We start from the raw sequence: 25,386 nt of genomic DNA, 5'->3' as shown, positions 1-25,386 counted from the left end.
GGTAAGATGGGATCACGGGGATAGGGAATGGTCCCAGGTAAGGTGCTCTTTCAGAGGGTTGGTGCAGACGTGATGGGCCAAATGGCCTTCTTCTGCACTGCAGCCATTCTATGGTGGGTGGACTTGCGTTGCCCAAGGTGTACAGGCTGGAGTGCTGGAGGGAATGTTGGCTGTTAATGATCGGATGATTTGCCAGCTGAAGGTAAACAAAGGAACAATTCTCATTAAAAGCCTGTGTGATTGATGGAGCTATCCCTGTTTGCAGCTCAGAGACTGTGTGCTGTCATTTCGAGACCTCATTAAAGTCGCCCTCTCTCAGAAACAGTTGGGTAGCAGACGCTCATTAGCAGAGTGTAGTCGACTCAGCATTTGCTGCTGTTCCTTTTACCGCTTCCTCCCTGATATCGGAAAAAAGTTCACTCCTGTTGTCAAATTACTGTCCTGACTCTTCAAACGGGTAACAATAGGCCTGGGGCGGGATTCTCCCCTACCCGGCGGGGCGAGGAGGTCACGGCGCCGAGGAGTGGAGTGAACCATTCCTGCGTCGGGCCTCCCCAAAGGTGCGGAATCCTCCGCACCATCAGGGGCTAGGCCAGCGCCGGAGTGGTTTGCGTCACGCCGGCCGGCAGGGAAGGAGCTTGGCGCCATGCCAACCGGCACCGAAGGGCCTCTGCCGGCCGGCGCGAGTTGGTGCATGCGCGGGAGCGTCAGCGTGTGCTGGCGTCATCCTGGCCCATGCGCAGGGGGGGGTTCATCTCCGCGTTGGCCATCGTGGAGGAATAGCAGCCGACGCAGAGGGATAGAGCGCCCCCACGGCGCAGGCCCGCCCGCCGATCGGTGGGCCCCGAGGGACTTCTTGCTGAGCCCACCCCAGTCCAACGCCGGCATCTCTATCAGGGGACTAGGGACAGCTCGTGCTGACTGGTTCTTTAACCTGAGAGAGACCTGGGCCAGACCTGAGAAAGATCAGAACCGGCCATTTTTAAAATGTGATTATTTTTATTCGTTTCCAGGATGAGGGAGTGGCTGGTTAGACCAGCATTTATTGCCCATCCCTAGTTTGTCCTTCAGAAGGTGGTGCAGAGCTGCCATCTTGAAGCCGCTGCAGTCCCTGAGGTGTAGGTACACCCACCGTGCTGTTAGGGAGGGAGCTCCAGGATTTGGACCCGGCTACACTGAAGGAACGGCCGATATATTTCCCAGTCAGGATGGGGAGTGACTTGGAGGGGAAGCTCCAGGTGGGGGGTGATCCCAGGTATCTGCTGCTCTTGTCCTTCTAGATGGTGGTGGCCGTGGGTTTGGAAGGTGCTGCCTGAGGAACCTCGGTGAGTTCCTGCAGTGAATCTTGTCGATGGTGCACACGGCTGACACTGTCCATCGGAGGTGGAGGGAGTGAATGTTTGTGGAAGGGACGCCAATCACACGGGGCTGCTTTGTCCTGGATGGTGTTGAGGTTTTTGAGGGTTGTTGGAGTATGAATACTAGCCCTTGACCTGCTCTGGTAGTCACAGTATGAATGTGGGTAGTCCTGTTCAGTTCCTGATCAATGGAACCCCCCCAGGATGTTGATAGTGGGGGGGGGTTCAGTAATGGTAATGCCATTGAATGTCAAGAGGCAATGGTTAGATCCTCTCTTGTAGGAGATGGTCATTGCCTGGCACTTGTGTGCCACAAATGTAACTTGCCCCTTGTCAGCCCAAGCCTGGATATTGTCCAGGTCTTGCTGCATTTGGACATGGACAGGGGAGCATGGTAACACAGTGGTTAGCACTGTTGCTTCACAGCTCCAGGGTCCCAGTCCCGACTTGGGTCACTGTCTGTTCGGAGTCTGCACGTCCTCCCCGTGTCTGTGTGGGTTTCCTCCGGGTGCTCCGGTTTCCTCCCACATTCCAAAGATGTGCAGGTTAGGTGGATTGACCATGATAAATTGCCCTTAGTGTCCAGGGTCCGGGGGGGGGGGGGGGGTGGCTGGTTGGTGGGATTACTGGGTTGTGGGGATCGGGTGGAGTCATGGGCTTTGGTGGGGTGCTCTTTCCAGAGGCCGGTGCGGACTCGATGGGCCGGGTGGCCTCCTTCTGCACTGTAAGTTCTATGACTGCTTCATTATCTTAGGAGTCACAAATGGTGCTGAACATTGTGCAGTCGTCTGCAAACATCTCCACTTCTGGCCTTATGATGGAAGGGAGGTCATTGCTGAAGCAGATGAAGATGGTTAGGCCTGGGACACGACCCTGAGGAACTCCTGCAGTGATGTTCTGGAGCTGAGATGATTGACCTCCAACCGCCACCACCATCTTCCTTTGTGCCGGGTATGACTCCAACCAACAGAGAGTTTTCCCCCTGATTCCCATTGACCCCATTTTAGCTTGGGCTCCTTGATGCCACACTCGGTCAAAAGCTGCCTTGATGTCAAAGGTCAGTCACTCCCACCTCACCTCAGGCATTCAGCTCTTTTGTCCATGTTTGACCCAAGGCTGTAATGAGGTCAGGAGCTGAGTGACCCTGGGGTAACCCAAACGGAGTGTCCGTGAGCAGGTTATTGCTGAGTAAATGCCGCTTGACAGCGCCGTTGATGACTCCTTTACTGATGATGGAGAGTAGACTGATAGGGCGGTAATTAGCTGGGTTGGATTTGTCTTGTTTCTTGTGTACAGACACACCTGAAAATGAAAATGAAAATCGATTATTGTCACAAGTAGGCTTCAAATGAAGTTACTGTGAAAAGCCCCTAGTCTCCACATTCCAGCACCTGCTCGGGGAGGCCGGTACGGGAATTGAACCCGTGCTGCTGGCCTGCATTGGTCTGCTTTAAAAACCAGCTATTTAGCCCTGTGCTGAACCAGCCCCTGGGCAATTTTCCACATTCCCAGGTAGATGCCGGTGTTGTATCTGTACTGGAACAGCTTGGCTAGGGATGCGGCAAGTTCTGGAGCACAAGCCTATTGCTGGGATATTGTCAGATTATCTCCGGGATAATGTGCACATAGACATGACATTGCTAGCGATGGGGAAGTACTGTGTGGTCTTGCAAAAGTGAAGGAGTCCTTCGTCCATGTCTGTGGAAATCTTGCACCGACTCACCCAACCACTTGGCCAATTCCTGTTGCGTAGAACCAATCGTGGATAAGCCAAGGAGCAAGCGACTCGGAGGCTGCCGCCCCTGTTTTTGCAAAAGTGCTTTCAGTATCTCAAGGGTCATTGCCTCATTGCCAAATGGAGCGAGCTGATATCGTCAAACAACGCATTCCCTTCCAACTAATTGTTCAGTGCAAACTTTAAACAAGTCATTTTATCTTTTGTTTATTTATTATCGAGTTATTGTTTTACGAAGCCTTATCGGTCAATTCAAACTTTAATGAGTGTGGTTTCCCTGTCAACACCATGTTCGTGACAGACTGTTCAATCTCTCCAAAAGACTCTGAGGCTATATATATATATATATATATATATATATATATATACATACGTTGCGTATTACATTTTAATTACATCATAAGATGTAGTAGCAGAATTAGGCCATTCGGCCCATCGAGTCTACTCGGCCATTCAATCACTGATCTGATGTAATAATTCTCAACTCCCCTTTTCTGCCATATCTCCATTGATTCCATTACTGGTTAAAAATCTGTGTCTCAGCCTTGAACATACTTAACGACCGGCCTCTACAGCAGACCGGCCACTACTCTGAGAGAAGAAATTCCTCCTCATCTCTGTCTGGAATGGGTGGCCCCTCACTCTGAGATTCTGCCCTCTGGTCCGAGACTGTCCCACAAGAGGAAACATCCACTCAGCATTGACCTTGCCAAGAATCTCTATGGGGTCAATTCTCCTTCTTCTTCGCGTCAATGAGTGCAGGCCCAAACAATTCTTTCATACTGAGCATTTTCAGAAGGCAACCAATTTCCTCCTTCAGGTTATATAGACTGCCTCTGCTCACAGGGTCGAATAGCTTGGTGAGGTCACTAAGGACAATAAACGTGGTCTGCCATCAAAGGTGTCCAAAGATGCATAGGTTACGTGGATTGGCCATGTTAAAATTGCCCTTTTAGTGTCCAAAGATCTGCAGGTTAGGAGGATTGGCCATGCTACAATTGTCCCTTAGTATCCAATCTACAGGTTAGGTAGATTGGCCATGCTAAAATTGCCCCTTAGTGTCCAAAGATTTGCAGCTTAGGTGGATTGGCCATGCTAAAATTGTCCCTTAGTGTCCAAAGATGTGCCTTAAGAATATTAATGGATACCGTGAACAGCTTGCCTGTTGTTAACGTGTCAAGCACAGGCAATACGCACCCTTTCAGCGTCTGCACAAACTTCTCTGGCTCCGCTGCAGGGAGGGGGCAGTGCCCCAGGAGATGTGTGGTGTGGAGATGGCGACCCCGCACAAGAAGCAGGCCGATTACAGCCACTCCATCAGCTGTGGACGCACTGCCCCGAGGAGCATTGTGGGAAAATTATTTGCCTGTGTTGTTCTCAGACTGCAGCTCCAGGCTGAACACATCCATCCTGAATCCCAGTGTGATCCCAGGTCTGCAGGACCCACAATCGACATTGTCGGATAACGGACACAGGACAAAGACTTGGGGGGGGGGGGGGGGGGGGTGTGAGGGAAAGGTGGAGTAAAGGGTGAACGTCAGAAGCACATGATATTGATGTAATGATGACGTAACAGCTCAAAGTCGAGTAAGAGATGTCTGGAGGGTGCTGAACTTCCATCTTCTTACAGACGTCCCAACGTGTACAATTCATGGAATCCTGGCAGGACAGGTGGCCATTCTGCCCATCGAGTCTGCATCGACCCTCTGAAAGAGCACTTTACCCAGGCCCACTCCCCCGCCCAATCCCTGCAATCCTGGATCCCTCACTTAACCTACATATCCCTGGATACTAAGGGGCAACTTTACAACGGCCAATTCACCTAACCGGCACATCTTTGGACACTAAGGGGCAATGTTAGCATGGCCAATCTATCTAACCTATAGATTGGATACTAAGGGACAATTTTAGCATGGCTAATCTACCTAACCTGTAGATTGGATACTAAGGGACAATTGTAGCATGGCCAATCCACCTAACCTGCACATCTTTGGACACTAAGGGGCAATTTTAGCATGGCCAATCTACCTAATCTGTCCATCTTTGGACACTAAGGGGCAATTTTAGCATGGCCAATCTATCTAACCTATAGATTGGATACTAAGGGACAATTTTAGCATTGCCAATCCACCTAATCTGTCCATCTTTGGACACTAAGGGGCAATTTTAGCAAGGCTAATCTGCCTAACCTGATTCTTGGGAAGCAAGAGGGTGATAGATTATTTGGGAGGCGGGGGGAGGGGCATTGGCAGGATGTGGAAGCGAGGTGACCATCAGATCAACCATGATCTTATTAAATGGCGGAGCAGACTCGAGGGGCTGAATGGTCTCCTCCTGATCCCTGATTGTATGTTCGGTGACAGCATTCACCCTGGAGGACAACTCAAGGACAACTCATCTCTCCCACTGTTGTCCAACCCCAAGCCTGTTTTCAGTGGAAAAAGCAAAACGCTGCGGAGGCTGGGATCTGAGACGGGAAGCTGGGAAAACTCGGCAGTTCTGGAAGCATCCATCAGGAGCGAAAACAGAGTGAACGCTTCGAGTCATGGACCCTTCGTCAGAACTGTAGAATGTGAGAACTGCAGGAACGGCAACAGAAAGTAGCAACTTTAAGTGTTGGCCAGAGGTGAGAGGGGGAGGGTGTGTTTCAGTGAAGCTGTAATGTTTGTTGATGGGCCTGTTGCCCTTTTGAGCCCTTCGAACATGCCCCTGGCATTCGCGGCATTTTGTATTCTGGTAAAACCATTACCATCGTAGCCAGACAGTCTGTTTGGACTGTGACGTTTGGTGTACTCAGAGTTGTCTCGCTCGCATCACGCTGATAATTGATGAGAGCGGATCACTTCAGCGACAGATTCCACCACAGTGATGTTATCCTGAAACCAGCCCGCACTTCTCCGCCCTTGAACGCAGTCACGGAGGGTGCGACTAATGTGCCTCACAGGTCGATGTATCTCGTGCGTGGGCGAAGAGAGTTGGCACGCATTCCAATTTAGAGCGGTAGCTTGCTTCACGTTATGCTTGTAAGCCATATAAATATTACAAATGTTTTTACCGGGGCAACCTACTTAAATTCTCCTGCATCCTCCTTAGCGTTTTAAAGTGTCAAAGAGGATAAATGGGTACAAATCCCCTGATACCTAAGGATTCGTTTTTATTCATCTCCTCAGCACCCACTTCCTCCCCAAAGGGTTGTTGGCGTCCTGCCACTGATTAAGTGAACTGAGCTGTTACTCATTTTAAAAAGGTCTATGCACTCACGTTCATAATGAGATACAGTGATGGACACACACGGAACCAATCACCACACAGAATACAGAACAACCAATCACCAGGCAGAACACTACAGGGTACATACCAGTATAAAACACAAGAGGCAAGAAGGCTCAACCTCTTCGTATTGGTGATAGCTGTAGCAACAGTCAAGGTGCAATGTACAGTCAGCACCTACTACACATGGCACAGAGCAAGTCTGGGCAAGCCAGACCAAGGTTAGCAAGCTTAGATTTATGGAGTGTCGACCCACAGCGAACTGTGTACATTACTCGGCAAGTTCAATAAGAACCATCTACAGCGTTGGGAGCCTGTTTTCAAGTGACACTGCATCGAGTTGCAGTCCGTGTTAATCCAACATTTATAACACATCATAGTTGTCGCTGGCAAGCCCAGCAATCGTTGCCCTTTGCGAAGGTTGTTTCTGAACCTCTTCATGGACTGGCATGCAAAGTCCCACCTACCGGATCTTTAACCATCAATTGGCCGTCCTGCCCAAGACGATTCCCGTGATGGTCAGACTGAAACATTTACCCCCTTCTGCTGTGAGGAAGGCAGTTCCAGGATCTTATTCCGCATTAGGAAAGAGGTGATGTCCCCCAGTGCTGAAGTCAGAATTGAAGGTTTATGTGTTTAATAGACCACACTTCTGTTTGACAGACTTCACATGTATATGGGGATACCAGTGGTACTGTGGTGGTGTTGGAGAAATTATTGTTGGGAAACAATACATTTAAAGGTGAAGAAGTCAAGACTTGCTTTCTAGGTTTTGTTGTTACTGCCATCCAAGCTGAACAACCCATTGACTTTGAAGGAACCAGCGATATATTTTCAGGGCTGGTGGTGTGTGCGAGAAATAGTTTTGCTTTTCCGTTTATCCCTCATCTAGGCACATCTTTTCTTTGATTGTTCCATGTCTATCTTTCTTTTTGCCTGTCATTCCAATTAAGGGGTAATTTAGAGCGGTCAATCCACTATCCTGCACATCTTTGGCTTGTGGGGGTGAGACCCACACGGACATGGAGAGAACGTGCAAACTCCACACGGACAGTGACCCCGGGATCTAACCTGGGACCTCAGCGCCGTGAGGCAGCAGTGCTAACCACTGCGCTACAGTGCTGCCCCCTGCTGAGTATTTCCAACGTTTTCTCTGTGTGTGTGTGAGTGTGTGTGTATGAGTGGGAGTGTGTGTGAGTGTGAGTTTGAGTGTGTGAGTGTGACTCTGTGTGAGTGTGAATGTGAGTGTGTGTGCGTGCGTGCATACATGCGTATGTGCATAACCTGGAGTTGATGGCTAACTTTGGACTTGCAGACTGACTCATTTCAGGAATTATTCTTCAGATTAATTCGATTGTAAATGTTTAATTTACTCAAAAGCCAGAGATGCAAACAGCTGATTAATCCAATTACATTCTGTCAACAAACCACAGATTCCTGTTATATTGTGTTAATATTTGAGGAGCGATTGGATAATGATTGGAAAAAAAAATAGTGGGTCTGTGCCAGATCCTGTGACAGGTGTGAACTGGCCTTTCTGCCCATCTAGTGCTAGGAGTTTGACGTCCTCACTGTTGACTCGGAATGTCACGGGTCTGGAATGCCACCCCAGACACTTTAGCATATATTCTGAATTGCCCCACCTTATGCAGTATTGAGGGAGTGCTGCACTGTCAGAGGTACCACCTTTAACAGGAGGTGTTAAATCCAAATGGTATCTGCCCACTCAGGTAGCTGTATGAGATCCTACCAGCAACTATTTTGGAGCAGGGCACAAGGCGGGAGGGGTTTGGGGAGGTGGGTAGAGTGGGAGGCCGGGGAAGTGGGGGGGGGGGGGGGGGTTGAGGTGGTGGAGTCAGTCCTCTAATATCTATCTCTCAATGAAAAGCTGCAAAAACAGATGGCTTGGTCACAGTCACATCAAGTGGGAGCTTGCTATCCACAAATTGTTTAAAGTATCGCACTTATTAACTAGACTGTTTATTGTACAGTTCAAAAAGAATGTTTACCGCAGGATATATTAAAAAGGCTCTATATACTGTGGATATTTAAATGGTACCACGGAATAAGCAGTCTATTAATAAGTGTTGTTCTGGAAATACTGTCTGGAGAAGTAGTGGCATAATATAAGCAGAGTGTATTAATAAGTCTTCTACAGTAATCGGAGTCTACTGAAACAGTGCCATAATGTAAACAGTCTATTTAAACAGTGTTCTACAGTAAACTGAATTTATTTAAACAGTGTCCTACAGTAAACATTCTATTTCAAGTGTCCGACAGTAAACAGAGTCTATTTAAACAGTCTGACAGTAAACAGAGTCTATTTGAAAAAATGACATGAAAATCGCTTATTGTCACGAGTAGGCTTCAATTAAGTTACTGTGAAAAGCCCCTAGTCGCCACATTCCGGCGCCTGTCCGGGGAGGCTGGTACGGGAACTATTTAAACAGTTCCCTACAGTAGTCTATTTAAACACTGCCCTACAGTAAACAAAATCTATTTAAACAGTGTCCTATAGTAAACAGAGTGTATTTAAAGTGTCTTACGGTAAACAGTCTATTTAAACAATTTCCTATCGTAAACAGTCTATTTGAACAGTGTCCAACAGTAAACAGTCTATTTAAACAGTAAGATGTCTTACAACACCAAATTAAAGTCCAACAGGATTGTTTTGAAGGAGCTAAGCTCCGAAAATTAGTGATTCCAAACAATCCTGTTGGGATTTAAGCTAGTGTTGTAAGACTTCTTATTGTGCCCACACCAGTCCAACACCAGCATCTCCACATCACATTTAAACAGTGTCCAACAGTAAAGTCTATTCAAACAGTGCCCTACCATAAAGTCTATTTAAACAGTGCCCTAGAGTAAACAGTCTATTCAAACAGTGCCCTATGGTAAACAAAGTATATTTAAACAGTGCCCTATGGTAAACAAAGTATATTTAAACAGTGCCCGATGGTAAACAAAGTATATTTAAACAGTGCCCTATGGTAAACAAAGTATATTTAAACAGTGCCCTATGGTAAACAAAGTATATTTAAACAGTGCCCTATGGTAAACAAAGTATATTTAAGCAGTGCCCTACAGTAAACAGTCTATTTAAACAGTGCACTGCAGTAAACTGAGTCTATTTAATCAGTGCCCTACGGTAAACAGAATCTACTTAAACAGTGCCCAACTTAAACAGTGCCCTACTGTCCAACAGTAAACATAGTCTATGTAACCAGTGCCCTGTAGTAAAGTGTCTATTTAAACAGTGTCCAACAGACTCTATTTCACTGCGGTTCTACACAAAATAGCCTATTTAAACAGTGCCCTACAGTAAACATGAGTCTATTTAAATAGTGCCCTGCAGTATACAGAGTCTAATTAAACCACGTCCTGCAGTAAACACAGTCTATTTAAACAGTGTCCTACAGTAAACATTGTCTAAACAGTGTCCTACAATAAACAAGAGTCTAATTAAACAGAGCGCTACAGTAAACACAATCTATTTAAATAGTGCCCTGCAGCAGTCTATTGACACAATGTCCAACAGTAGAATCTAAATAAAGTAATCTACAGTAAACAGTCTATTTAAACAGTGCCTTACCATAAACATTCTTTTTAAACAGTGTCCTCAGTAAACAGTCTATTTAAATAGTGCCTTTCAGTGAAAAGAGTCTGTTTCAAAAGTGGCCGAAAGTAAATCGTGTCTATTTAATCAGTGCCCTACAGTAAACAGTCTATTTACACAGTACCCTACAGTAAACAGTGTCTATTTAAACAGTGCCCTACAGCAAACAGTCTATTTAATCAGTGCCCTACAGTAATAGAGCCTATTTAAACAGTGCCCTACAGTAAACAGAGTCTATTTAAACAATACCCTACAGTAAACAGTGTCTATTTAAACAGTGTCCTACAGCAAACAGTCTATTTAAACAGTGCCCCACAGTAACAGAGCCTATTTAAACAATACCCTACAGTAAACAGTGTCTATTTAAACAGTGTCCTACAGCAAACAGTCTATTTAAACAGTGCCCTACAGTAAACAGTGTCTATTTAATCAGTGCCCTACAGTAAACAGAATCCACTTAAACAGTGCCCTAGTGTAAACAGAGTCTATTCACACTGTGCCCGACAATAAACAGAGTCTATTTAAATAGTGTCCTACAGAAACAGCCTATTGAAACAGTGTCCTACAGAAACAGCCTATTGAAACAGTGCCCTACAGTAAACAGTCTATTCACACTGTGCCCGACAATAAACAGAGTCTATTTAAATAGTGTCCTACAGAAACAGCCTATTGAAACAGTGCCCTACAGTAAACAGTCTATTCACACTGTGCCCGACAATAAACAGAGTCTATTTAAATAGTGTCCTACAGAAACAGCCTATTGAAACAGTGTCCTACAGTAAACAGTCTATTCACACTGTGCCCGACAATAAACAGAGTCTATTTAAATAGTGTCCTACAGAAACAGCCTATTTAAACAGTCCTACAGAAACAGTCTATTTAAACGGTGCCCTAAGGTAAACAGTCTATTTAAACAGTAATCCTACAGTAAACAGAGTTTATTTAAACAGTACCCTACAGCAAACAGTCTATTTAAACAGTGCCCTACAATAAACAGTCTATTTAAACAGTGCCCTACAGTAAACAGAGTGTATTTAAACAATATCCTACAGTAAACAGTCTATTTAAACAGTGCCCTACAGTAAACAGTCTATTTAGACAGTGTCCTACAGTAACAGTGTCTATTTAAACAGTGCCCTACAGTAACAGTGTCTATTTAAACCGTGCCCTACAGTAAACAGTCTATTTAAACAGTGCCAGACAGTAACAGAGCCTATTTAAACAGTGCCAGACAGTAAACAGAGTCTATTTAAACAGTGCCAGACAGTAAACAGAGTCTATTTAAACAGTGCCCCACAGTAACAGAGCCTATTTAAACAGTGCCAGACAGTAAACAGTCTATTTAAACAGTGTCCTACAGTAAACAGTCTATTTAAACAGTGCCCTACAGTAAACAGTCTATTTAAACAGTGCCCTACAGTAACAGTCTATTTATACAGTGCCAGACAGTAAACAGTCTATTTAAACAGTAATCCTACAGTAACAGAGTCTATTTAAACAGTGTCCTACAGTAAACAGTCTATTTAAACAGTGCCCTACAGCAAACAGTCTATTTAAACTGTGCCGGACAGTAAACAGTCTATTTAAACAGTGCCCTACAGTAAACAGTCTATTTAAACAGTGCCCTACAGTAACAGTCTATTTAAACAGTGCCAGACAGTAAACAGTCTATTTAAACAGTGCCCTACAGTAACAGTCTATTTAAACAGTGCCAGACAGTAAACAGTCTATTTAAACAGTGCCCTACAGTAAACAGTCTATTTAAACAGTGCCAGACAGTAAACAGTCTATTTAAACAGTGCCAGACAGTAAACAGTCTATTTAAACAGTGCCCTACAGTAAACAGTCTATTTAAACAATACCCTACAGTAAACAGTCTATTTAAACAGTGCCCTACAGTAAACAGTCTATTTAAACAGTGCCCTACAGTAAACAGTCTATTTAAACAGTGTCCTACAGTAAACAGTCTATTTAAACAGTGCCCTACAGTAAACAGTCTATTTAAACAGTGTCCTACAGTAAACAGTCTATTTAAACAGTGCCCTACAGTAAACAGTCTATTTAAACAGTGCCCTACAGTAAACAGTCTATTTAAACAGTGTCCTACAGTAAACAGTCTATTTAAACAGTGTCCTACAGTAACAGTCTATTTAAACAGTGCCAGACAGTAAACAGTCTATTTAAACAGTGCCAGACAGTAAACAGTCTATTTAAACAGTGCCAGACAGTAAACAGTCTATTTAAACAGTGCCAGACAGTAAACAGTCTATTTAAACAATACCCTACAGTAAACAGTCTATTTAAACAGTACCCTACAGTAAACAGTCTATTTAAACAGTGCCCTACAGTAAACAGTCTATTTAAACAGTGCCAGACAGTAAACAGTCTATTTAAACAATACCCTACAGTAAACAGTCTATTTAAACAGTGCCCTACAGTAAACAGTCTATTTAAACAGTGCCAGACAGTAAACAGTCTATTTAAACAATACCCTACAGTAAACAGTCTATTTAAACAGTGCCAGACAGTAAACAGTCTATTTAAACAGTGCCAGACAGTAAACAGTCTATTTAAACAGTGCCAGACAGTAAACAGTCTATTTAAACAATACCCTACAGTAAACAGTCTATTTAAACAGTACCCTACAGTAAACAGTCTATTTAAACAGTGCCCTACAGTAAACAGTCTATTTAAACAATACCCTACAGTAAACAGTCTATTTAAACAGTACCCTACAGTAAACAGTCTATTTAAACAGTGCCCTACAGTAAACAGTCTATTTAAACAGTGCCAGACAGTAAACAGTCTATTTAAACAATACCCTACAGTAAACAGTCTATTTAAACAGTGCCCTACAGTAAACAGTCTATTTAAACAGTGCCAGACAGTAAACAGTCTATTTAAACAATACCCTACAGTAAACAGTCTATTTAAACAGTGCCAGACAGTAAACAGTCTATTTAAACAGTGCCAGACAGTAAACAGTCTATTTAAACAGTGCCAGACAGTAAACAGTCTATTTAAACAATACCCTACAGTAAACAGTCTATTTAAACAGTACCCTACAGTAAACAGTCTATTTAAACAGTGCCCTACAGTAAACAGTCTATTTAAACAGTGCCAGACAGTAAACAGTCTATTTAAACAATACCCTACAGTAAACAGTCTATTTAAACAGTGCCCTACAGTAAACAGTCTATTTAAACAGTGCCAGACAGTAAACAGTCTATTTAAACAATACCCTACAGTAAACAGTCTATTTAAACAGTGCCCTACAGTAAACAGTCTATTTAAACAATACCCTACAGTAAACAGTCTATTTAAACAGTGCCCTACAGTAAACAGTCTATTTAAACAGTGCCAGACAGTAAACAGTCTATTTAAACAGTGCCAGACAGTAAACAGTCTATTTAAACAGTGCCAGACAGTAAACAGTCTATTTAAACAATACCCTACAGTAAACAGTCTATTTAAACAGTGCCCTACAGTAAACAGTCTATTTAAACAGTGCCAGACAGTAAACAGTCTATTTAAACAGTGCCCTACAGTAACAGTCTATTTAAACAGTACCCTACAGTAAACAGTCTATTTAAACAGTGCCCTACAGTAAACAGTCTATTTAAACAATACCCTACAGTAAACAGTCTATTTAAACAGTGCCCTACAGTAAACAGTCTATTTAAACAATACCCTACAGTAAACAGTCTATTTAAACAGTGCCCTACAGTAAACAGCCTATTTAAACAGTGCCAGACAGTAAACAGTCTATTTAAACAGTGCCAGACAGTAAACAGTCTATTTAAACAATACCCTACAGTAAACAGTCTATTTAAACAGTGTCCTACAGTAAACAGCCTATTTAAACAATACCCTACAGTAAACAGTCTATTTAAACAGTGCCCTACAGTAAACAGCCTATTTAAACAGTGCCAGACAGTAAACAGTGTATTTAAACAGTGCCAGACAGTAAACAGTCTATTTAAACAATACCCTACAGTAAACAGTCTATTTAAACAGTGCCCTACAGTAAACAGCCTATTTAAACAGTGCCAGACAGTAAACAGTCTATTTAAACAGTGCCAGACAGTAAACAGTCTATTTAAACAGTGTCCTACAGCAAACAGTGTCTATTTAAACAGTGCCAGACAGTAAACAGTCTATTTAAACAGTGCCAGACAGTAAACAGTCTATTTAAACAGTGCCAGACAGTAAACAGTCTATTTAAACAATACCCTACAGTAAACAGTCTATTTAAACAGTACCCTACAGTAAACAGTCTATTTAAACAGTGCCCTACAGTAAACAGTCTATTTAAACAGTGCCAGACAGTAAACAGTCTATTTAAACAATACCCTACAGTAAACAGTCTATTTAAACAGTGCCCTACAGTAAACAGTCTATTTAAACAGTGCCAGACAGTAAACAGTCTATTTAAACAATACCCTACAGTAAACAGTCTATTTAAACAGTGCCAGACAGTAAACAGTCTATTTAAACAGTGCCAGACAGTAAACAGTCTATTTAAACAGTGCCAGACAGTAAACAGTCTATTTAAACAATACCCTACAGTAAACAGTCTATTTAAACAGTACCCTACAGTAAACAGTCTATTTAAACAGTGCCCTACAGTAAACAGTCTATTTAAACAGTGCCAGACAGTAAACAGTCTATTTAAACAATACCCTACAGTAAACAGTCTATTTAAACAGTGCCCTACAGTAAACAGTCTATTTAAACAGTGCCAGACAGTAAACAGTCTATTTAAACAATACCCTACAGTAAACAGTCTATTTAAACAGTGCCCTACAGTAAACAGTCTATTTAAACAATACCCTACAGTAAACAGTCTATTTAAACAGTGCCCTACAGTAAACAGTCTATTTAAACAGTGCCAGACAGTAAACAGTCTATTTAAACAGTGCCAGACAGTAAACAGTCTATTTAAACAGTGCCAGACAGTAAACAGTCTATTTAAACAATACCCTACAGTAAACAGTCTATTTAAACAGTGCCCTACAGTAAACAGTCTATTTAAACAGTGCCAGACAGTAAACAGTCTATTTAAACAGTGCCCTACAGTAACAGTCTATTTAAACAGTACCCTACAGTAAACAGTCTATTTAAACAGTGCCCTACAGTAAACAGTCTATTTAAACAATACCCTACAGTAAACAGTCTATTTAAACAGTGCCCTACAGTAAACAGTCTATTTAAACAATACCCTACAGTAAACAGTCTATTTAAACAGTGCCCTACAGTAAACAGCCTATTTAAACAGTGCCAGACAGTAAACAGTCTATTTAAACAGTGCCAGACAGTAAACAGTCTATTTAAACAATACCCTACAGTAAACAGTCTATTTAAACAGTGCCCTACAGTAAACAGCCTATTTAAACAGTGCCAGACAGTAAACAGTCTATTTAAACAGTGCCAGACAGTAAACAGTCTATTTAAACAGTGCCAGACAGTAAACAGTCTATTTAAACAATACCCTACAGTAAACAGTCTATTTAAACAGTGCCCTACAGTAAACAGTCTATTTAAACAGTGCCAGACAGTAAACAGCCTATTTAAACAGTGCCAGACAGTAAACAGTCTATTTAAACAGTGCCCTACAGTAAACAGTCTATTTAAACAGTGCCAGACAGTAAACAGTCTATTTAAACAGTGCCCTACAGTAAACAGTCTATTTAAACAGTGCCAGACAGTAAACAGAGTCTATTTAAACAGTGCCCTACAGTAAACAGTCTATTTAAACAGTGTCCTACAGTAAACAGTCTATTTAAACAGTGCCCTAGAGTAAACAGTCTATTTAAACAGTGCCCTACAGTAAACAGTCTATTTAAACAGTGCCCTACAGTAAACAGTCTATTTAAACAGTGCCCTACAGTAAACAGTCTATTTAAACAGTGCCCTACAGTAAACAGTCTATTTAAACAGTGCCAGACAGTAAACAGAGTCTATTTAAACAGTGCCCTACAGTAAACAGTCTATTTAAAGTGCCAGACAGTAAACAGTCTATTTAAACAGTGCCAGACAGCAAACAGTCTATTTAAACAGTGCCCTACAGTAAACAGTCTATTTAAACAGTGCCCTACAGTAAACAGTCTATTTAAACAGTGCCCTACAGTAAACAGTCTATTTAAACAGTGCCAGACAGTAAACAGTCTATTTAAACAGTGCCAGACAGTAAACAGTCTATTTAAACAGTGCCAGACAGTAAACAGTCTATTTAAACAGTGCCCTACAGTAAACAGTCTATTTAATCCATGCCCTACAGTAAACAGTCTATTTAAACAGTGCCAGACAGTGAACAGTCTATTTAAACAGTGCCAGACAGTAAACAGAGTCTATTTAAACCGTGCCCTACAGTAAACAGTCTATTTAAACAGTGCCAGACAGTAAACAGAGTCTATTTAAACCGTGCCCAATAATAAGCAGAGGGCGAGATTCTGTAATCCTGGCGGCGTTTCTCAAAGACGTCAACACGTCCACAGGATCAGCAATTCTGGCTCCTACAGGAGGCCAGCACGGCACTGGAGTGGCCCACGCCGCTCCAGCTGCTGATTCCTGGCGTGAACTGAGTGCTGCGGGGTCCACGCCTGCGCAGTGGTACCGGCGCCAACGTAGGCATGTGCAGTGGCTCCCTTCTCCCCGCCAGCCCCGACGCAACATGGCGCAGGGTTACAGGGGGCTGGCGTGGAAGCAAGGAGCTACCCCAGCCCGAGAGGCCAGCCCACCGATCGGTGGGACCTGATGGCAGGCCATGCCACAACGGAGGGGTTATCGAGTGTGTCGAGCTATTCTGTTATTTAGGATGTTAATATGTTAAATTTATAAATGCCTCAATAAAATGTTTCCTAAAAACAAATACCAGAAATGTTGGGGTGTTGTGAGATGGAGGAACTGAAGGAAGTCAGTATTAGTGGAGAAACGGTATTGGGGAAATTGCTGGGATTAAAGTCGGATAAATCCCAGGGCCCACAACATGTTTGAATGATTTAGATGATGGTATTCAATGTGATATCTGCAAAGTTGGGTGGGAGGGTGAGCTGTGAGGAGGTTGCAGAGATCCCTCAACTGTGATTTAGACAATTTGAGTGAGTGGGTAAATGAATGGCAGATGCAGCACAATTTGGATAAATATGGGGTTATCCACTTTGGTTGCAAAAAATGAGAAGGCAGATTATTATCTGAGTGGCCATAAATTAGGCGAGAGGAATGTGCAATGAGATCTGTTGGCCACATACACCAGTCGCTGAAGGTAAGCTTGCACGCCCAGCTGGCAGTAAAGAAGGCAAATGGCTGGTGCTGTTCAATAGGAGGAGATATGCTGGCAGCGTCAGGGTGGCCAAGATGCCAGCCCAGACAAGGTCACCTGGGCGCGGCCATTCGTTCCCCGATGCCAGGGGAACCCAGCGCAAAATATTTAAATCAGCCTAATGGCATATTTAAATATGCTAATCTGAATCCTGCTGAATGAAAAGCCTCCAGCAAGATTCCCCGGCCTCGTCACATCACCAAGTCAACTGTGATGACGCCGGTAGAATCACACCCAGTATGTTGGCCTTTATTATGAGAAGATTCGAGATTCGGAGCAGGGAGGTCTTGCTGCAATTATACAGGGACCTTGGAGCGACCACACCTGGAATATTGCGTGCAGCTGGAATATTGTGGAATGTGCAGTTTTGGTCTCCTTATCTGAGGAAGGATGTTCTTGCTCGAGAGGGAGTGCAGCGAAGGTTTACCAGACTGATTCCTGGGATGGCGGGATTGACGTACGAGGAGAGATTGAGTCGGTTAGGATTGTCCTCACTGGAGATCAGGAGAATGAGGACCGGACAGGGTAGATGCAGGAAGGATGTTCCCGATGGTGGGGGTGTGCAGCACCAGGGGTCGCAGTCTGAGGATACGGGGTAGACCATTTAGGACAGAGATGAGGAGAAATGTCAGAGTAGTCGGCCTGTGGAATTCGCTTCCACAGGAAGTAATTGAGACCAAAACATTGTGGGCGAGATTCCCTATCCCGCCGCTCCTGTTTTCCGGTGCAGCGCGCCCCCACCAGCAGCGGGATTCTCCGACCTGGCAGCCGGCCGTGGATTTCCAAAGATGCGCAGGTTAGGTGGATTGGCCGTGCTAAATTGCCCCTTAGTGCCCAAAATTGCCCTTAGTGTTGGGTGGGGTTACTGGGTTATGGGAATAGGGTGGAGGTGTAGGCTTGGGTTGGGTGCTCTTTCCAAGAGCCGGTGCAGACTCGATGGGCCGAATGGCCTTCTGCACTGTAAATTCTGTGATTCTATGATTTCCCGCACGCCGTTGGGAAATCCATGGGCATGCCGCAAAAACAGAGGATCCCACTGGTGGAGAATCTAACCATGTATGTTTTTAAGAAGCAGTTAGATACAGCACTCGGGGATGAAGGAGATCAAAGGGTATTGGGGGGGGGGGGAAAGGAGTGCGGAATCAGGCTACTGAGTTGAATGAGCAGCCAAGTTGAATGAGCAGCCAAGATCACAATGGACAGGGTTTTTGAGGTTAGTTGCATCATACAAATGATGTGTAGCATCTCACATGCTGTGCTGTTCCGCAGTGCACTTTGTTGCCATGATGTGGCAATTGCTTTGTCATCTATCTCCAACCTGACTGATAATGGCTGTGGATTTTTCAGTATGTAGCTGCCTGATGGATTTGTGTTGAGCTCAGTAACAAACGCTTGAGTTATGTCTTGCCAATTGGAAGCGTATGGCCTCCTGCAGGCAAATAGTCCTCCTATTGGACAGTAAATCTTTGCTGTGGCGCCTCCTGCAGTCAAATAGTCCTCCTATTGGACAGTAAATCTTTGCTGTGACGCCTCCTGCAGTCAAATAGTCCTCCTATTGGACAATAAATCTTTGCTGTGGCGCCTCCTGCAGTCAAATAGTCCTCCTATTGGACAGTAAATCTTTGCTGTGGCGCCTCCTGCAGTCAAATAGTCTGCGACTTGGAGACTTACGAAGAATCACTTGGCTGAGGGGTTGGGATCTGTGGTCCATCTTGCGTCATTCGGGAAGCAGATTTGCCCCGGGCACCAGGATGACCCAGGAATCGCCATATACCATATATACTTGACATAGTGCGATTGACAGCCTGTCTTGTTAACGTCAATAACCTTGTGCAGAGGAGGTGAGCAAATAAGATGGGAATACTTTGGTCGAGCCAGATTAATTTTTCAGTGGCCACAGAGAACATGACTGGGTTTTCAGGAAGCAAGTGAGAAATTTGAGAATGAATTGGCAAAATATTTTTTTTATATGCCCGCGAGATTGAACACAGATGACTTTTGATGACAGCAGACTCGATATTGCTGTGAAAATAGCGAAGACTTCACAGTGTGAAAATATCTACCGACGGAGCTGGAAGTGCGATGTTGTTATTGATTTTGAAGTGAACTGGTTACAACAATAGTGAGGTTATATTCAGTTACACCACAGCTGGACTATCGTGTACAGTATCCGTCACCTTATTTGAGGAAGGATGTAAAAGCATTGGAATAATAATAGTAATAATCTTTACTGTCACAAGTAGGCTTGCATTAACACTGCGATGAAGTTACTGTGAAAATCCCCTAGTCGCTACATTCCGACGCCTGTTCGGGTCACAGAGGGGGAGAATTCAGAATGTCCAATTCACCTGACAGCACGTCTTTCTGGGCTTGTGGGAGGAAACCGGAGCACCCGGAGGAAACCCACACAGACACGTGGAGAACGTACAGACTCCGCACAGACAGTGACCCAGTCGGGAATCGAACCTGGGACCCTGGCGCTGGGAAGCAACAGTGCTAAACACTGTGCGACCGTACCGCCCCCATATTAAATGGCGTAGCAGGCTCGAGGGGCTGAGTGGCCTCCTCCTGCTCCTTGGTCGTGTATTCGTAAAAGTCAATCGGTGAAAGATCTGTCCCAGAACACCTCGGGCGGGACACATACAGCGTTCAGTGCTGACGGTGTGCTGCGCTGTCGGAGGTGCTCTTCTTCAGGTCAGACATCAAACCAGAGTCAAATTTGCTCTGTCAGGGGAGTGGAAAGGAATCTCAACACCATTATTACTAAGAAGAGAATCAGGGGTCTTCTCTGTATCGCTCCACTGAACAGCGACAGGTTACCCAGTACCCGTGATGGCACAGTGGTTAGCACAGCACCAGGGCTAAGCGTTCAATTCCAACCTTGGCTGACTGTGTGGAGTCGGCACGTTCTACCCGTGTCTGAATGGGTTTCCTCCGGGTGTTCCAGTTTTCTCCCACAGCCCAAAAATGTGCAGGTGAGGTGATTTGGCCGTGCTAAATTACCCCTTAGTGTCCAAAAGATGTGCAGGTTAGGTGGGGTTATGTGGTTGAGGGGAAAAGGGCGGGCGAATGGGCCTAGGTGGGGTGCCCTTTCGGAGAGCCGGTGCAGACTCAATGGGCCAAATGGCCTCTTCAGCACTGTCGGAATTCTAATTCTGTGGTTGCTGTTTGTGAGAGCTTGCGGTGCTTTTTAATATCTGTCCTACATTACAATCAATATGCTTCAGAAATGTCTCATTGGCTATGAAGCACTTTGGGAAGCCAAGAGGTGATGAAAGGTGTTTTTTTTAAATACAACTAATGATTCGGAGCTTCTGTCTTTCCTTCTGGGGCCTGACTGTTGTTTATTTGTTTTCCTACCAGATGTTGAAGAGCCACTTTGGGAGTCTACGCAAGGTGGGATCGGAGGGCTGCCTGCTGGACTGTGAGTTCCTGCCATGGTCGCGGAAAATCCTCCATCGGTGCAAGACCCCGACGGGCGACTGCCAGGAGGCGAAGGAGCCGGTTAAGTTGGAGGTCGCGGCTGGCGAGGAGGCGAAGGCGGAGGGCGGGGAGCGGAAGGTGGTCATCCCGGAGGTCCGGATCGAGAAGGAGTACAGCCTGAGCGTGGACACCCTGCACCAGCTGGCTGGCGACAGCTTCGACGAGTCGGACAAGAGCTGCGACAGCCTGGGACCCGACAGCCGGGGCCAGAGCTACCGCCTGGGGGTGCAGGACCTGGGCATGTGGCGCACGTACAGCGACGGCAACCTGGCGCGGGACGGGGAGAGGCAGGACTTCATCTCCAGCAGCCAGCTGAAGAGCAAGCAGAAAACAGAGAGCGGCTGGAGCCTACCCTCGCCCAAGACGCTGAGGAAGGAGCGGGCGTTGGCGAGGGTGGCCGCTGCCAAGGAGCACCTGCGCTCCATCTTCACCGGATCACGCAAGGTAGGAAAGTCCCGCTTACCACACATAAGAATGTTGAAAAACAAAAAAGGGTGTTGCTCGTTCTGGGTGAGTGTGCTTAACACTCGATTTGGCTCTGTTTCGTTACTTAGCTCTGGAGTCGCCAGGTATCGTTAAGATACCGCCACAAGTTTCAAGGTCAAGTTCAAAGCAATAAAACCATACACCAATTAGTAAGTTCCAACAAATGAGTTTATTATAATACAATTATAATCTACTCATGCACACGCTAAGATGACTAAACTATTCCTACCACTAAATAAACCAATACTTATCTTAAAGGGAACTGCCGGATCAGGGGACAAGGGCCTCTTGCTCTGCACTGGTCCGCAGACTTCAGGTTGGTACGGGTTAAAAAGGGGTCAGGAGTGCCTATCTCTGGTAGCGATCGTTGTGAGACACTTACTTGCTGACGGCTGCTGTCTCAAACCTCTCCTCTCTCTCGGTCAAGGTCTTCTTCGGTAAAAGGCTGGTTGAGAGGGCTGGTCAAGAGAGGAGGGCTGGTCAAGAAGAACGAACTAAGTTTGGGACCAGTTTTTTTTATAGGTCCCAGGGCTTCGCACCCTTTTGGGCGGACCCTTTACCTGCTGGGAATCGATTCGGTCTCTTCCCAATCGATTTGTTTGAATCCCCCAATACTGAGGCTGTCCCTCGGCTACTGGGCGGGCCTTCAGGTGCTTTGTCTTCGAACCCCGCTGGTGCCGGGGTGTCTGGTTTCCCATACACTGTTGCAATCACTTCCCTATTTGTGTCCATTGTCCCTGGGATTGTCCCATTACCATGTTAACTGTCCTGGAGATTGCCTCATTAGTATGCGGAATGTTCGTTTCGGTGCTGTCTGCTCTCTTCGCAGACAGAATACACATTGGCTTGGTGCAGCCTGCATGTGCTGCAAACATTGTCCATTTTAACCTGCAAGCTTTGCGTTCCTCCATTTTGTATTGAGGGAATGGCCAACTTCGGTGGCTACAAGGGGGCTCGTTTTCTCTCGTATCACAAGTTGATCAAAATAATGAAGAGATTCGATCCAGTGGACACAATTATTTCCTCTCACGACCCATCCCAACAAGTCTTATTCACCCATCAGCCACTATGCCCGTTCACCCACCTTTGCTCCTGATCTGCCAACACCATTTTTAAAAATGACTCCTGCTCCGAGTTCTTATGATCATATTGAATAGCAGAGAATGGCAGGTTGCCGTCACTGTACATGCGCCACATGCCCAGGTCCTGCACGCCCATGCGCGACTGGCATGAATGGCCTCCTCCCACTCCGATTTTTGCTGTTCCAAGTTTCTCTGTTTCAAATCTCTCCATGGCCTCCCTCCCTAACCCTGCAAACTGCCCAATCTCTACCCCCCTCTGCCCACCTCCCTGCCCTCTCTCCCTGTCTGCCCCCCTCTCCCTGTCTGCCCCCCTCCCCCTCTCTGCCCCCTCTCTCTCTCTCTGCCTCCCTCTCTCTCCCCCTCCCCCTCTCTCTGCCCCTCTCCCTCTCTACCCCCCTCTGCCCACCTCCCTGCCCTCTCTCCCTCTGCCCCCCTCTCCCTGTCTGCCCCCCTCCCCCTCTCTGCCCCCTCTCCCTCTCTGTCCCCGCTCCCTCTCTACCCCCCTCTCCCTCTGCCCCCCCCCCCTCTCTAACCCCCTCTCCCTGGCTGCCCCCCTCTCCCTCTCTGCCCCCTTTCTCTCTCTGCCCCCTCTCTCTCTCTGCCTCCCTCTCTCTGCCCCCCTCCCTCTCCCTCTCTGCCCTGTCTGCCTCCTCTCCCTCTACCCCCCTCTCTCTACCCCCTCTACCCCCTCCCTGCCCCCTCTCCCTCGCTGTCCCCGCTCCCTCTCTACCCCCCCTCTCCCTCTGCCCCCCTCCCCCTCTCTGCCCCCTCTCCCTCTCTGCCCCCGCTCCCTCTCTACCCCCCCCTCCCCCTCTCCCCCTCCACCTCTCTGCCGCCTCTCCCTGTATGCCCCCTCTCCCTCTCTGCCCCCTCTCTCTGTGCCCCCCTCTCCCTTTGCCCCAGTCTCCCTCTCTAACCCCCTCTCCCTCTGCCCCGCTTCCTCCCCTCTCTCTGCCCCGCTCCCTCTCCTCTCTCTGCCCCGCTCCCTCTCTACTCCTCTCTCCCTCTCTACCCCCTCTCTCTGCCCTCTCTCCCTCTGCCCTCTCTCCCTCTGCCCCCTCTGCCTCTCTGCCCCTCTCTCTCTGCTCCCCCTCTCTCTCTGCCCCCCTCTCCCTCTCGACTCCCCCTCTCTCTGCCCCCTCCCCCTCTGCCCTGTCTCTGCCTCCTCTCCCTCTCTACCCCCCTCTCTTTGCCCCCTCTCTGCCCCCCTCTCCCTCTCTACCCCCTCTCTCTGCCCCTCCCCTCTCTGCCCTGTATCTGCCCCCTCTCCCTCTCTGCCCCTACCCCCCTCCCAATTCCTCCAGTTGACGATGCTCCTTGAAACTCTCTGACCAATCGTTTGTTTTCCACCTGTGTGACTCAATGTCACATCTTGTTTGCTAATTGCTGATGTAACGTAGCTCGGGCTTTCCAATGTGCTAAAAGTGTCCAATAATTACAAGTTGCTGATGTTTTTACCGCTGGCCTTTTGCAATTAGGAGCCATCAACATAGTGTAGTCAATAATAACTCCCAACAGGAAATTCTGGAGAAAGGTCTTTACTCAGGGAAGAAGGTGGAACTGACTAACACAGGTCGAGTCTCCTTCCGTTGTTAATTCCAAAACGCAATTTTCTTTGAACCTGATTGACCTCTCGCGCAGAAAGTCCAGCTGCTTGCCCCATCAAAAATAAACAGAAGAACATGCGAACTAGGAGCAGGAGTAGTCAATTCAGCCCCTCGATCCCGCTCCGCCATTCAATACGATTATTGCTGATCGCATCTCAGTCTCAACTCCACTTTCCTGCCCGTTCTTCATACCCCTTCAACCCATTACTAATTGAAAATCTGTCTGTCTCCTTAAATTTACTCACTGTCCCAGCGTCCACCGCAGTCTGGGGAGTGAATTCCACATACACAACCTTTTGAGGGAAGTCATTTCTCCTCATCTCTGTTTTAAATCTGCTCCCCCTTATCCCAAAACTATGATCTCTCGTTCCAGACTGTCCCACAAGAGGAAGCATCCGCTTTACGTCTATTTGGTCAATAACGTTTATCATCTTTTATACCTCATTCAGATCGCCTCTCATTCTTCTGAACTCGAGAGAGAGAGTAAACAGCGTAATCTCTCTTCATCAGACAAATCCCTCGGACGGGATTCTCCCGAATCTCCGCGAAGGCCTGACGCCGGCGTGAACCACTCCGGCGTCGAGCCGACCGGAATTTGCGGAATCCTCCGCACTTCCGGGCGCTTGGCCAGCGGCGGAGGGGTTGGAGCCGCGGCAGCCACGCCAAAGGGCCGACGCGAGTTAGCGCATGCGCAGATCGGTCGGTGTATTCTAACGTATATGCAGGACGGTGTCTTCTCCGCGCCGGCAATGTTGGAGCCCTACAGGTGCCGGGGCAGAAGGAAGGAGTGCCCCCATGGCACAGGCCCGCCTGCAGATCGGTGGGCCCCGATTGCTGGCCAGGCCACTGTGGGCCCCCGCCAACTGGATCCCCCTCCCCCCCCCCCGACTGGATCCCCGCCCCCGAGGACCGTACCAGGCGGCCTACCAGCCAGGTCCCGCCGTGTGGGACCCTGTCCAATTCACGCCGGCGGGACTGGCCGGAAACCGTCGGCCGCTCGGCCCATCGGGGCCCAAAGAATTGCCCGGGGGGGGGGGGTCCGCTGCCAACAGCCCCCGATCCGCGTGGCATGATCCCCGCCCGAAAACCGGCGCCGGAGAATACGGCAGTCGGCTTTGGAGCGGCAAGGAATTGGAAAATCCCGCCCCTCATCTCTGCAATCAATCTAGTGAACCTTCTCTGAACTGCCTCTAATTATACTACATCCCTTCTCAGGTAAGGGGACCAACACCGTGCACAATACCCCAGGTACCACCTCACCTTGTACAGCTGCAGCAACACTTCCCTACTTTTATACACAATTATTTTAGGCATAAAGACCAAAATTCCATTTGCCTTCCTTATTACCTACTGTACCTGCATACTAGTTTTCTGAGATTCATGCACAAAGACACCCAGATCCCTCTGCAGCGAAGCATTCTGACGTTT

The 25,386-nt window shown here is 46.5% G+C and overlaps 1 protein-coding gene across 2 annotated transcripts in view; it reads left to right on the top strand.

Moving 5' to 3' along the window:
• Positions 1-25,386, top strand: part of LOC119976287 (regulator of G-protein signaling 3-like) — a 139,309-nt gene that overhangs the window by 51,423 nt on the left and 62,500 nt on the right. For both annotated transcript variants that reach the window (XM_038816706.1, XM_038816705.1), the window contains exon 2: positions 20,664-21,227. In XM_038816706.1, coding sequence (XP_038672634.1) covers positions 20,664-21,227 — 564 coding nt within the window. The remainder of the gene's footprint in view (positions 1-20,663; positions 21,228-25,386) is intronic.

This window comes from Scyliorhinus canicula, chromosome 13, assembly GCF_902713615.1.
Source record: "Scyliorhinus canicula chromosome 13, sScyCan1.1, whole genome shotgun sequence".
NCBI classification, from domain to species: domain Eukaryota; kingdom Metazoa; phylum Chordata; class Chondrichthyes; order Carcharhiniformes; family Scyliorhinidae; genus Scyliorhinus; species Scyliorhinus canicula.
The sequence above is the reverse complement of the archived record's forward strand: the minus strand, read 5'-3'. Positions and strand labels throughout refer to the sequence as shown.